At 40.7% G+C, this 13374-nt stretch overlaps 1 protein-coding gene across 1 annotated transcript in view; it reads right to left on the bottom strand.

Annotated features, from left to right (window-relative positions):
* The window catches only part of duox (dual oxidase), a 44977-nt gene that overhangs the window by 11577 nt on the left and 20026 nt on the right, over positions 1-13374 (bottom strand). Inside the window, exons 14-28 of the mRNA XM_062035796.1 lie at positions 13067-13185; positions 12854-12991; positions 12672-12785; positions 12404-12606; positions 10317-10502; positions 9965-10190; positions 9362-9455; positions 9118-9293; positions 1653-1722; positions 1460-1501; positions 1202-1380; positions 901-1131; positions 725-824; positions 239-288; positions 39-166 (exon numbers count right to left, since the gene is read on the bottom strand). Coding sequence (XP_061891780.1) covers positions 39-166; positions 239-288; positions 725-824; positions 901-1131; positions 1202-1380; positions 1460-1501; positions 1653-1722; positions 9118-9293; positions 9362-9455; positions 9965-10190; positions 10317-10502; positions 12404-12606; positions 12672-12785; positions 12854-12991; positions 13067-13185 — 2056 coding nt within the window. The remainder of the gene's footprint in view (positions 1-38; positions 167-238; positions 289-724; positions 825-900; positions 1132-1201; positions 1381-1459; positions 1502-1652; positions 1723-9117; positions 9294-9361; positions 9456-9964; positions 10191-10316; positions 10503-12403; positions 12607-12671; positions 12786-12853; positions 12992-13066; positions 13186-13374) is intronic.

The following is a 13374-nucleotide window of genomic DNA, read 5'->3' on the forward strand; positions in this document are numbered from 1 at the left end:
GAACGTGTGGTGTATTTGTCAAGCACGAAAACACTTACCAATATATACACGGCAATGTAAAGGTAATGTGTGATCCAGAACCCTCGAAAACTGATGCGGCGAAAATAACGAGAGGCAAAAACGTACATGAACGACAAAGTGAAGAGAAGGAGGATGCCAGTAATCCCTGTAAAAAGAACAAAAAATGTTGAAATGTAACAAGGAATATGCGCTCTGTGATGCCAGAATCTCCTTGTACCTGGAACAGTTTGAAAGAACCACCACGACCACTTGAGAGGAAGTTCAGACCTAAAGTGAAGACAGAAAAATGCATGAGAATGCTGAAGAATACTTTCAATCGTCAATTAAAAAGGGAGGGGATCATGCTCTGCTTCACAATGTCACAGTAGTACACATTGAAATTAATCTTTTCATAAACCACAGCTCACGCATACCCAGATCAAGCATTTATGTATCTTGCTACGCACTTGTGCTGCCAACTGTTTGGACCAGTCGTTCTCTAACTTTTTTCAGAAAGTACCACCTCAGAAAAAAACTTAGATAGAACCCGTGAACCACAGTTTGAGAATCACTCATTTAGACAATAATGTCAGTGTGTTATGTCATTTTCAGTGGATAGTAAATCTATACTGCGATGCAAGTTGTACACAGACTACTCTAAAGTATATCCACGTAGAAGATTTACTCACGTTTTGTATGTGTCTATTAAAGTCATGTACATTACCCATTGTTGGTGAAAACCTTTGGGAACAGACAAGACAGGATGTTGAGGTCACTGATGGAGAAGATGTAGATGTTGACCATGTGACCCAAGGTGTGAACAACTACAAAAACCACATTGTTATTGGAAACAAGTTGATTTACTGCAGCCTAAAACACAAGGGTAAACGTCTCGGGTACCTGAGAGGACGACAGCGGTCACAGCCATGAAACGATGTAAGTCGATGGCGGCATCGAAGGGGATGTATCTGTTCAGGAATGTCTCTCTGCACAGCGTGATAAGGTTGCGACACACTGTGAGGAGCATGTAGGGAAACAGGAAGGAGATGGCGGCAGCTGTGCTTCTAGACACGACGACGCCCACTGCTGAAGTCTCAGGGATGCCTGTAGATGTGGCCTGCAAACTGTAGTCTAGAGTGCAGCGTTTTCAATCAGTCCACATGGATCAAACATCGAAAAGACAGAGGTCATTCATCCTTACAGTAGCATCTCTCAATCGCCACACCAGCTGTGATGCCGTACACCACAATGAAGCAGACAATATGGCGGCGGTAGTTCTCAATGAACCGTTTGAACTGTTGGATCTTCTGCTCGACAGGGCTCCTTATATACCTGGTGCGTTTAGGCTTCACATACACATTTGGAGCGTTGAGATCAAACCTGAAATGAGCCAAATCTATTTCTTTCTTTTCCGCAATCAACAATTCCTAGGTGGGGACTGAGATGAAAATCTGCATACTTTTTCCGTCTGCGTATATCCAGCCTCTCTGTCTTGTCGCTGCTGCTGTAATAAAATAAATCATATGATTATCATTGAATTATACACTCATGGGGCTTTGCCTGTCACTCGGTCTCTAAGGTTTTGTACAGAGTGTGCAGTTGTATCAAAAGAAGTCTTAGTTGGCTTGGTTTTCTTGGTTCCAGTAGCTTACCTACTGGATGGGCAGATAAAGGAAACTCTCTGGTCTCGACTAAGAAATGCATTTCCTTGTTGCTCCACCCCTGTGTGAACATTAACTAGTGTTAGGAAAATGACTTCAAAAAAGTAAAATAGTTAATGCGTTATTATTTTTTTTTACTTTCATATATATGCCGTATGCAGTTGAGATGTTTCATGAGAGAAGAGAGTATGAGGTTCACTGTCATTGTTCACTATGATCATAAACCATTTGGTTTCCCTTCACTTCACAATGTAAGGTGGAGCTTATTATACAATACAATCCATTCCACCAGTAACGCCCGATTTTTCACTGTTACCTTAGTAAGTTAGAGCCAGAGAGAGAGCAGCAGCATTAAGAGAACAAGCCTACAAGATGGACAGATGGACGTTTTTTTTTTGGTTTTTTTTATAATGTCCTGCCCAGCTTCTCAGGCAAATCATATAGTAGATGTAGATGCCCATATCGGCTGTTCAGATTTACTTTACAAAAGAGAAGTGTAGGATACTTCTCTTGTTGCCTTATTTGTATTTTGACTTTATTAAATGTATTTATATTATCATTTGGTGCAGCCGGGCCGGAGCAGGAGGGGATAGAAAGAGAAAAAAAGGAAGACAGAGGGGGGAATTGTGGGGACAAGAGGGGGATTAGACAGAGAGAAAAAAACAACAACAGCAAACACAACAACAACAAGAGAGCAACATCAGCAAATACGAAATGTACAAATATGATGGTAAAAGTAATAGCAAATAAGCAGTTAGCGAAAATAAAAAATAATACAGAAATGACAATGAGCATTATTACACTAAAAATGGAGCAATATGAATACCAATAGAAATAGTGCTATTGATAATAAACAATACCAATACTTTACCTTTATTATCAACAATACAATTGTTCAAATGCAACAATACATATACGTAATGATAACTTGAGATACGAAAGAATGCAGAAAAATGGAGGGGAAGAAAGAGAAGCAACCTACATTAACCTTGTAGATTGTTATAGTAACAATAGGTTAAGCTTTGTCAGTGTGCCATGTGTTATACCCATTTTACCCTAGGGCAACAACGTTAATATATGTTTGATGAAACGTGATTATGTGTATGAGTGTATGTGTGCATATGTACTTGTATATGTACAGTATGTGTATATGTGTGCTTGTACAGTGAATGTATATGTACAGTATGTGTATATGTGTGTTTGTACAGTGAATGTATATGTATAGAATGTGTATGTGTGTGTTTGTACAGTGAATGTATATGTACAGTATGTGTATACGGTATGTGTGTTTGTACAGTGAATGTATATGTACAGTATGTGTATATGTGTGTTTGTACAGTGAGTGTATATGTACAGAATGTGTATATGTATGTTTTTACAGTGAATGTATATGTACAGTATGTGTATACAGTATGTTTGTATAATGAGCGTGCGTGTGGATGTACGAACTTTGAGTGTGTAAATATGTACTGTATTTGTATATGTATGTGGGAGCGTAGGTACCTATGTATGTATGTGTGTATGTATGTATGTGAGTATATGTGAATTTGCATGTACAATACATTTGACTCCCAGTGTGTGCGGGAGCCAGATTACGGCCCCAGCCTCCCCGAGAGCCAATCCCACAAACAGTAGGTGTGGTGCCCAGGGAACCAGGGACCACCGCCCCCACGCAGCCAAGCCAGACAGCGACAGGAACCCCAGAGCCTGGCCCACCGCGCCGCCCACAAGGGCCAGCAGCAGGCCGCAGACAGACGCACCCGGCAGAGGACAAGGCACGAGAAAAGCAGGGGGCAGCCAGACCCCAAGCCAGCGAGAGACCACACCCCACACGGACAGAAAGGCGGGACGCACGCCCGAGGGGCCCGGAGACCCCCCGCAACCGGACGGGAAGACCGCCCCCGCCCCACCGGCAACCGGGCCCCCCCCCACCCCCGGAGAGCGCGGCGAGGCCAGCCCACGGCCACCCCACCCAAGCCGGCCGCCACAGGACCACCCAGCACGGGGCCACGGGAACCACCCACCCCACCCGCAGGGACCCCAACGATGGAGATGGAACAACCAGCAACCGCCCCGCCGAGTCCCCCCCTGAGGTAGGGGAAAATAAAAAAATAAAATAAATAAATAATAATATAAATAATAATATTAATAAAATATATTAAAAAATAAGAATAAATAAATAATTAAAGGCCTACTGAAACCCACTACTACCGACCACGCAGTCTGATAGTTTATATATCAATGATGAAATCTTAACATTGCAACACATGCCAATACGGCTAGGTTAACTTATAAAGTGCAATTTTAAATTTCCCGGGGAACTCCCGGTTCAAAACGCCTTTGGAGGATGACGTATGCGCGTGACGTAGCCAGTTTAACAGAGGTATGGCTTCCCCATTGAAGCCAATACGAAATAGCTCTGTTTTCATTTCATAATTCCACAGTATTCTAGACATCTGTGTTGGTGAATCTGTTGCAATTTGTTCATAGCATTATGGAGAAAGAAGCTGAGCAAGCAAAGAAGAAAGTCGGTGCGAAGCGGAGTATTTTGCGAGGGAAGTCAGCAACACAACACAGTCGGTGTTTCATTGTTTACATTCCCGAAAGATGCAGTCAAGATCGAAGAACTCGGACAACAGAGACTCTTACCAGGAGGACTTTGACTTCGTTAACAGACGCAGACGCGATACCGTGAGTACGCTTCCAAACATTTGATCGCTTGCTATAACTAGCTCGAGCTAGTAGCTAGGAGCTAGCATAATAAACACCTGGGTGTTTGTTATGCGGGATTAATTTGTGGCATATTAAATATAAGCCTGGTTGTGTTGTGGCTAATAGAGTATATATATGTCTTGTGTTTATTTACTGTTGTAGTCATTCCCAGCTGAATATCAGGTCCCACCCGCGCGCTTCCAAACATTTGATTGCTTGCCCGTACGTGTGTGTCATGTACGTAACTTTGGTTAAATATATAAGCTTTATGAACCTTGGGTTAGGTGAACGGTTCTTTGGGCTGAGTGAGTGTGTGTGTTGTGCAGGTGTTTGAATTGTATTGGCGGGTTATATATACGGGATCCCGTCCATATTAACCGCTCGAGCTATAACTAGCTCGAGCTAGTAGCTAGTAGCTAGGAGCTAGCATAACAAACACCTAGGTGTTTTTATGTGGGATTAATTTGTGGCATATTAAATATAAGCCTGGTTGTGTTGTGGCTAATAGAGTATATATATGTCTTGTGTTTATTTACTGTTGTAGTCATTCCCAGCTGAATATCAGGTCACCCCCGGCTCTCACAGCATCTTCCCTATCTGAATCGCTTCCACTCCCCACTAGTCCTTCACTTGCACTTTACTCATCCACAAATCTTTCATCCTCGCTCAAATTAATGGGGAAATCGTCGCTTTCTCGGTCAGAATCTCTCTCACTTCATGCGGCCATTATTGTAAACAATAGGGAACTTTGCGTATATGTTCAATTGACTACGTCACACTACTTCCGGTAGGGGCAAGCCTTTTTTTTATCAGATACCAAAAGTTGCGATCTTTATCGTCGTTGTTCTGTACTAAATCCTTTCAGCAAAAATATGGCAATATCGCGAAATGATCAAGTATGACACATAGAATAGATCTGCTATTCCCGTTTAAATTTTAAAAAATCATTTCAGTAGGCCTTTAAATCTATTTAAAAAAAAAAAAAGAATTAAAAGAAGATCACAGACATGCTGACACACAAGGTCGCTACCCCAACAACTGGCCGACTCGTAGCACCTCGGAATATCCTGCAGCACCAAGCTACCACAGTAGATGCAGGGACCAGACCCAGCAGGCCCCAAGCAAGACGGGCACCCGGAAGGGATGGACGGTGGGACCCAGGAGCTCCAGACACGCAGTCGGGATGCAGTAGCCTGAGGTGCCGACCCCCACCCGACAGGCAGGCCCAGAACGTACCCCCAGAAATATACATACATATCTATATACATACACGTACACATGTACACATACACATACACATACACACACATACACAAACACATACACATACATACATACACACACATATACATACATATACACAGTTTGTCAGCCCCGACAACCACCACGCGCGCGCGCTGCCACCAGTCACAACATCAGCCACCCCCCTGCACCAGACCCAGCAGCCACGGGCGCCCACACCACAAACAAACGGCAGCAGAAACAGCAGCCACAACACCCCCAGACAGCCAGCACCACCCAATCAAATCAAAGCGATCAAAAAAAAACGCGACCGGCAACCACACGCCAACAGGATCACGGAGACCAGCCAGCGCCAGCCCGCCAGCAAGCCCAAACGCCAACATGCAAACAAGAGACACCAACACCCCCCCACACACCAAAACACCCCACCACCCCAACCCAAACCCGCACAAACACACCACCGTCCAAACAACCGAGACACAGCATCCAGACCAGACACGGGCGCCGCACCGCCACCACATCAAGTCGCCAACAGAGACCCCACGGCGCAAGGTCGGGCCACACGGGCACGGACTCCACCCAACAGGAAACGAGACCCACGCGACGCCACACACAAATAAATAATAAGATTAAACAAAAACAATAATAATAATTTAAAAAAACAAAAATTAAAAAAAACAAAACAAATTAAATTAAATTAAAAATAACAAATAAAAATAAATAAATAAAATAAAAATAAAATAAAGTAAGTAAATAATTAAAATTATTTAAAAAAAAAAAAAAATATATATATATATATATATATATATATATATATATATATATATATATATATATATATATATATATATATATATATATATAAATTTAAAAAAATAAAATAAAAATAAAATAAAAAAATAAAAATAAAAATAAAAAAATAATAATAATAATAATACATTAATAAAAGCCTGGCAGGCCACCAGAACGCAGTCCCCGGAATCCGCGCCGGCCGACGAGGCAATGAGGGGTGCGCCGAACCCCAACCCCCCCACATGCATGTGTACAAGGCCCCCAGAGTGTCTACTGTGTAGTTAAAATTAGGAGGTCAGCCATTACAGCCGACCTCCAGTCCCTATTTTTTTTTTTTTTTTTTTTATAATGTCCTGCCCAGCTTCTCGGGCAAATCATATAGCAGATGTAGATGCCCATATCGGCTGTTCAGATTTACTTTACAAAAGAGAAGTGTAGGATACTTCTCTTGTTGCCTTACTTGTATTTTGACTTTATTAAATGTATTTATATTTTCATTTGGTGCAGCCGGGCCGGAGCAGGAGGGGATAGAAAGAGAGAAAAAGGAAGACAGAGGGGGGAATTGTGGGGACAAGAGGGGGATTAGACAGAGAGACAAAAACAACAACAGCAAACACAACAACAACAACAACAACAACAGAGCAACATCAGCAAATACGACATGTACAAATATGATGGTAAAAGTAATAGCAAATAAGCAGTTAGCGAAAATTTAAAAAAAAAAAATACAGAAATGACAATGAGCATTATTACACTAAAAATGGAGCAATATGAATACCAATAGAAATAGTGCTATTGATAATAAACAATACCAGTACTTCACCTTTATTATCAACAATACAATTGTTCAAATGCAACAATACATATACGTAATGATAACTTGAGATACGAAAGAATGCAGAAAAATGGAGGGGAAGAAAGAGAAGCAACCTTAACTTGTAGATTGTTATAGTAACAATAGGTTAAGCTTTGTCAGTGTGCCATGTGTTATACCCAGTTTACCCTAGGGCAACAACGTTAATATATGTTTGATGAAACGTGATTATGTGCATGAGTGTATGTGTGCATATGTACTTGTATATGTACAGTATGTGTATGTGTGCTTGTACAGTGAATGTATATGTACAGTATGTGTATATGTGTGTACAGCGAATGTATATGTACAGTATGTGTATACAGTATGTGTGTTTGAACAGTGAATGTATATGTACAGTATGTGTAAATGTGTGTTTGTACAGTGAATGTATATGTACAGTATATGTATGTGTGTGTTTGTACAGTGAATGTATGTGTAGTATGTGTATGTGTGTGTTTGTACAGTGAATGTATATGTACAGTATGTGTATATGTATGTTTTTACAGTGAATGTATATGTACAGTATGTGTATAAAGTATGTTTGTATAATGAATGTGCGTGTGGATGTACGAACTTTGAGTGTGTAAATATGTACTGTATTTATTTGTATATGTATGTGGGAGCGTAGGTACCTATGTATGTCTGTATTTATGTGTGTGAGTATATGTGAATTTGCATGTACAATACATTTGACTCCCAGTGTGTGCGGGAGCCAGAGTACGGCCCCAGCCTCCCCGAGAACCCATCCCACAAACAGTAGGTGTGGTGCCCAGGGAACCAGGGGCCACCGCCCCCACGCAGCCAAGCCGGACAGCGACAGGAACCCCAGAGCCTCCAGTCCCTATTGATGCGTGTACTGTAGCGTGAGTGAAATATGTATGCTTGTGGGAACTAATAATGCGATTAAAATTGGGGGACATCAAGGTCTTGGTGGGTCCCAACCAAGCCGAGCCCTCCAAATCCTAAGTGTCTAATATGCAGCTAAGATTGAGGGATGGACGAGCAGGGGACAAGACAGGAGGACTGGAGCCCCATAGGAGGCATCCTCAACCCCCCACCATGCCTCCCCGCAGGACCATCCCCCAAAGTCCTATATTTGTGTGACTGTGTGTGCTATAAGTAGGAGGAGTAGAGGGCCCGGACATCCCCCCCAGACCATGCGGCCGACAACCAGGAACTACGGCCAGGAAGCCTACACGGCCAGGAAGCCTACGGGCCTACATTTATTTTTTCATCTTCATTTTAAATAAAAAAAATAATCGGTAAAAGGAAAAATAATCTATAGATTAATCGAAAAAAAATAATCTATAGATTAACCGATTAATCGAAAAAATAATCTATAGATTAATCGATAGAAAAATAATCGTTAGCTGCAGCCTTAGTTCCCAGATTGCCAATCACATATGATTATCATTAGATATTATGTTACACTAACCATTTAGATGTCTTCAGTTTGTTGTGTAATTGTAATATTGTGCCAAAAAGTTGTGAGCGAAAATATCTTGCAAGGGTCGTAAGCAGCAGGGGAGATTTTCATTATTTGTGTCTATAGTACTCTAGTAATCATGTTAGAACAATACAGCTAGGTGGCAGTAGTGCTTAATCAAATCAACAGGCTCCCTGTTCTACCCAGTAGATGTAGTAAGTACTGTAGAACACATGCGTACAGAGCTAATGGAGGTGAAGAGATGGAGAAATTTGTGACAGGAATGAAAAAAAAAGAAGTTGTCGTCCGTGTTTTATATAAAGAATGTAACTCACACAGCGCATTCTATATAAACAGTTATTCAATTTAAAAAATTCTGTCCCCCAAGGCAACTTTGACAGAAAATAATTGACAGAGAAAAGATTTACCCTTGACACTGAGCTGGGCAAACCGCAGCTCTTTCTCATGATCCCGCAGGAGGAAATGGAAGTCCTCCCAGGTGATTTCCTCTTTGTTATCAAACCCAGCAGCCTGCATCATGGCACTGATACCATCCTCAGTCTGTCGCCTTGACAGCGCACCGTTTGAGATTTCGATGAAAGACCTTTGACAAATTGACAATAAAACATTACATTATTAAGAAAAAAACAAGTAACCATCTATTTATCAAACCTTAGCATCCTGGCAAATTCTTCTTTTGATAAATAACCACTTCCACTTATGTCATTCATGGAGAACAGCAGTTTTGACTTCTCTTCAGGGGACCCTTAAAAACATTTAGCATGTGTAACAATCGGTCCAGCAGACTATTGCTTCACTACTCAATATGGTACATGACATGACACTTTGTTCCCTAATTACTGAATGAGTTGTCTTTTTACAGTAGTGACCAAATAATGCAGATAATTTCTATAGATCTATGTGCTTGTACATTCACTGGACATCTTATTTTTTTATTATTGCTCAGTTGAGAATTATGGACACTGTCACAATTTCAAAGAGGTATTACTTTATGGTTGTAGTTTGCAGTGGTGTAAAACTGCACAACATCATACTGGAATCTTTGTCTAATATTTTTGAGACAAATATGTTAGCACAATGAGCTTTATCTTTTAAGTGCAGAATTGTTTGATAAGCAGTCTTGAGCTGAATCTCATTAGATTGTGCAAATGTATCTTATGTAGTGGTTAATTTCAACAGAAAAAAAGTTATTCATTATTATAATGGTTAAACTTTGTAATGTTTAATTATCAGCTGTGGTGTCATATGTTTTACCTTTCATAAAAATGATCATGACATCAAAAAACTCCTGGAAGGACAGATATCCGTTGCCGTCTTTATCAGCCAGCGTAAACATGGAGTTCACAAACAAGGATCCAGATTTGAGACCCAACGCGTTGGCAAATTCTGCAGCTGTCAACTCGCACTGCAGAACCTCTTTGGCTTTCTTGCGAGAAACACCGCTCATGTCCCCGGCATCACACTTATCTATCTCCAAAACCTGTGATGGGCAAGCGTGTGTCATTAAAAAACACTGTACTATGGTTATGGTTATGAAAGTGCAGAGGCTTCATGAGGTAACAACCGAGGATAAGGGTCACAGTGAAGATCAATACTTAGCAATTACCTTGGAGAAGGTGTGACGGATGAATGTTTCCACAATCTGAGCCCTTTGCTCTATGGTTAAGGCCTCCTTCAGGAGGTCCTTCTCGCTCATCTCCTTCAATATAATCTCATGCCTGATGTCCGTCACTTCTGGGTGCAGACACTTGAGGAATGCTGCACGTTTGCCCTCATCATCAAAGAACAACACCTGAGTATAAAAGGGGAACTTTAGGTAGTAGTGTAGGATATTCAAAGAGTATTCAAATTACCATAGCGGCTCCAATTATTGCCTATTTTCAATTACTCAGAGATCTTGGGTAAACTAATGGAACAAGATAAAAAACATTGATAAACTGTGGAACATGGAATTTACAGACATGGAATTTACAGTATCATGAGCTGTCTGCATTGAGCAGCTTCATCTAGCTCTACACGCACTTTAAAATACTGGCTATGCTACTTAATGTTGGGGCAAAGCTCATGTGTTACACTTTGGGCCTGATCTAGTACAGGTTTGCATAATGGAAAAACCTGCAAACTTGATAGCGCACGCAAAGCTGATCTACTAAGCTTGTGCGCAGGGGATTGTGTCTCTTAAATGAGCAAAATAGAGAACACAATCAATTGTGTGTTGTGTCTGTCTTCATGTGTATGCAGAATAAAGTATATGCTGAATATCAGAGTGGCCACAATAATGGGACGAGGAAAATACAAATATAATTATTAGCACACACAATGTGATTTATCAAGACTTAGACTATTCTGCAGCTGCTATTTTGCATCTATATTTAGCATGTTTGATATGTGCATGCAAACTGGCACAGTTGCGCATAAATGGCAGTGGAAAAAGGAGGTGATCGCGCTGCTAAAACAGGCATTTGAGAGAGAATATTCTCTCTGTGTATTGTCAACATATTTGTACAGTCAGAAATTAAAATATTAGACTTATTATCAGCAATGACATTTGTATAGCTGCTGGATGACCTAGGGGGCTAATTAAAAACAAATTGAATTGATTTTTTTTGGTGTCTGCTGGCGTTTTTATATGAAAAAACAATAAAACATGCATCTTCCTGCATTAGGGGTCGTTCCAGACACACGAACACAACACCGCAGCGCCTCCCTGAGCACAAATTTAGCATGCTAAAAGAAGGCTCTGTTATCTAATTTGTGCTTCAGTATAGCCTAGAAAAGAAGATTTATATAATATTTGTTTGCAGCATGTCAACAACATGAAAAAACGCCACAGGGAAATTAGTGTCTCCATGCTGACAGCCAGTATACATGCAAAAACCCCTTTTAACTAGAGTGGTCTGCGCTACACATGTTATCAATTGCACACGTAGTCTTAGTACAGGGGTGTCAAACTCATTTTAGCTCAGGGGTCGCATGGAGGAAAACCTATGCAAACGCGGGCCTGACTATAAAAATCATGGCACTAAAACTAAAAACTAAAAACAACTTCAGATTGCTTTCTTTGTCTTACTTTGGCCGAAAATAGAACAAACACATTCTGAAAATATTACAATAAAAATATAGAAAAAAATACCGGCAGTGGTAAAGTTTAGATCCACGAAGGAAAGAAGAAAGCAAATGAATGTTTATAACTGAAAAAATGTACATATGCATAAAAAAATATTGTTCTTTTGTATAATTTTTTTTTATGAATTAAGTAACGTTTATGACAACCTTTTTCCAAAACACAATATAGAATGTGAGATATAACAGGATAATGCATACATTTACCATTTGTTTTCCAAACGGTTACAAACAAGTGGGACCCCAAAATTTTACTGTTGGACCCCATTTTTATGACTTGATGAGGTCCCTGGGACCCCATTTTGAAAATTCCTAGCACCAACAAAACAGCAGTAGGCGGCTGTGGCCTGCGGGCCGGTTCTAATACTAATCAAATATCCTCCCGGGGGCCATAGATAATTAATTCACGGGCCGGATTTGGCTGCATTGCTGTTTACAATGAACTCATCAGCACTATTGATCCTGGTTATCCAGTTTGCTGTATTACAACATTTATTTTGTTGCTGCTGTGTTGTGCAATATACTTATTGATCAACTATTATTTCAGGTGAAAAAAATCATGCTACTAACCATGTCGTACTCTTTTCGCACTTTGAGTAGCAGAGCTTTATGATGGCGATCATTTGAGAGGAGCACATCAAGGCAGCGCTGCTTGTCCAGATTCAGGGAGCGGAGAGCTGTTCCAGATCTGTCCCGGATCTGCAGCCCCCTATTCTCTGTGACCTCCACACTGACAGGATGCAGTGGTTTTCTATGGCCCTGCCACTCATAGGCTAGAGAGCATGCTAAGTATCAAAACAAGACATTTCTTATATATTTATATTCTTAATATGTTTACCAGGAAATCCAGAAGTTGTCTCTTCTGTTCTAACAACGGTTTCCCCTCTTTTTTGGAACTTCCCGTAGCGCGACTTTCGATGATACGCCACCACGCAGGCCACTGAATAACTGACTGTGAGGGTAGAGGATTTCTGATAAGTGATATCAATACAAACAAAGAATTAAGCGTATGATACTGACCGACAGGAAAGAGGAATAGGATGACAATAAATATCCCAAAGCTAGCTTTGCTTCCATCAAAGTAATTAAGTTTGGTGGCATTAGTGCAGGGATGGAGCATTGATGCTTTCAGCTGAGCGGGTTGAGGACAAGGGTCACCTAAGGACACAATCATTATCCCTCTCGTGTATTTAATCTTTAATATGTTTTTTATAGATTAAAATCACAGTTTACCACTCTTCCAGAAGAACACACTGGTTTGTATGTCAGAAGCCTCTACGCTCGTGACTGCAACAAGGACGTCATGGAAAGTCATTTTGCGGATCCTTTGGATGTCTTCATCTTGGAACCAACTTGGGGAAAAGCAAACAATATTCTAATAATGACAATGACACAGAGCTTAAACGCATACCTGTCAACATTTACATTTTAAAATATGAGAAATCTACCAGGAAAATGGGTCAACATCAGGGATTTTCATTTTGATCACAAATCGCCATTTAATCAATTAAGAATAAAAAATACATAAATAAAACGCACAC

The sequence above is a fragment of the Entelurus aequoreus genome, linkage group LG24 (genome assembly GCF_033978785.1).
Source record: "Entelurus aequoreus isolate RoL-2023_Sb linkage group LG24, RoL_Eaeq_v1.1, whole genome shotgun sequence".
In the NCBI taxonomy this organism is placed as follows: domain Eukaryota; kingdom Metazoa; phylum Chordata; class Actinopteri; order Syngnathiformes; family Syngnathidae; genus Entelurus; species Entelurus aequoreus.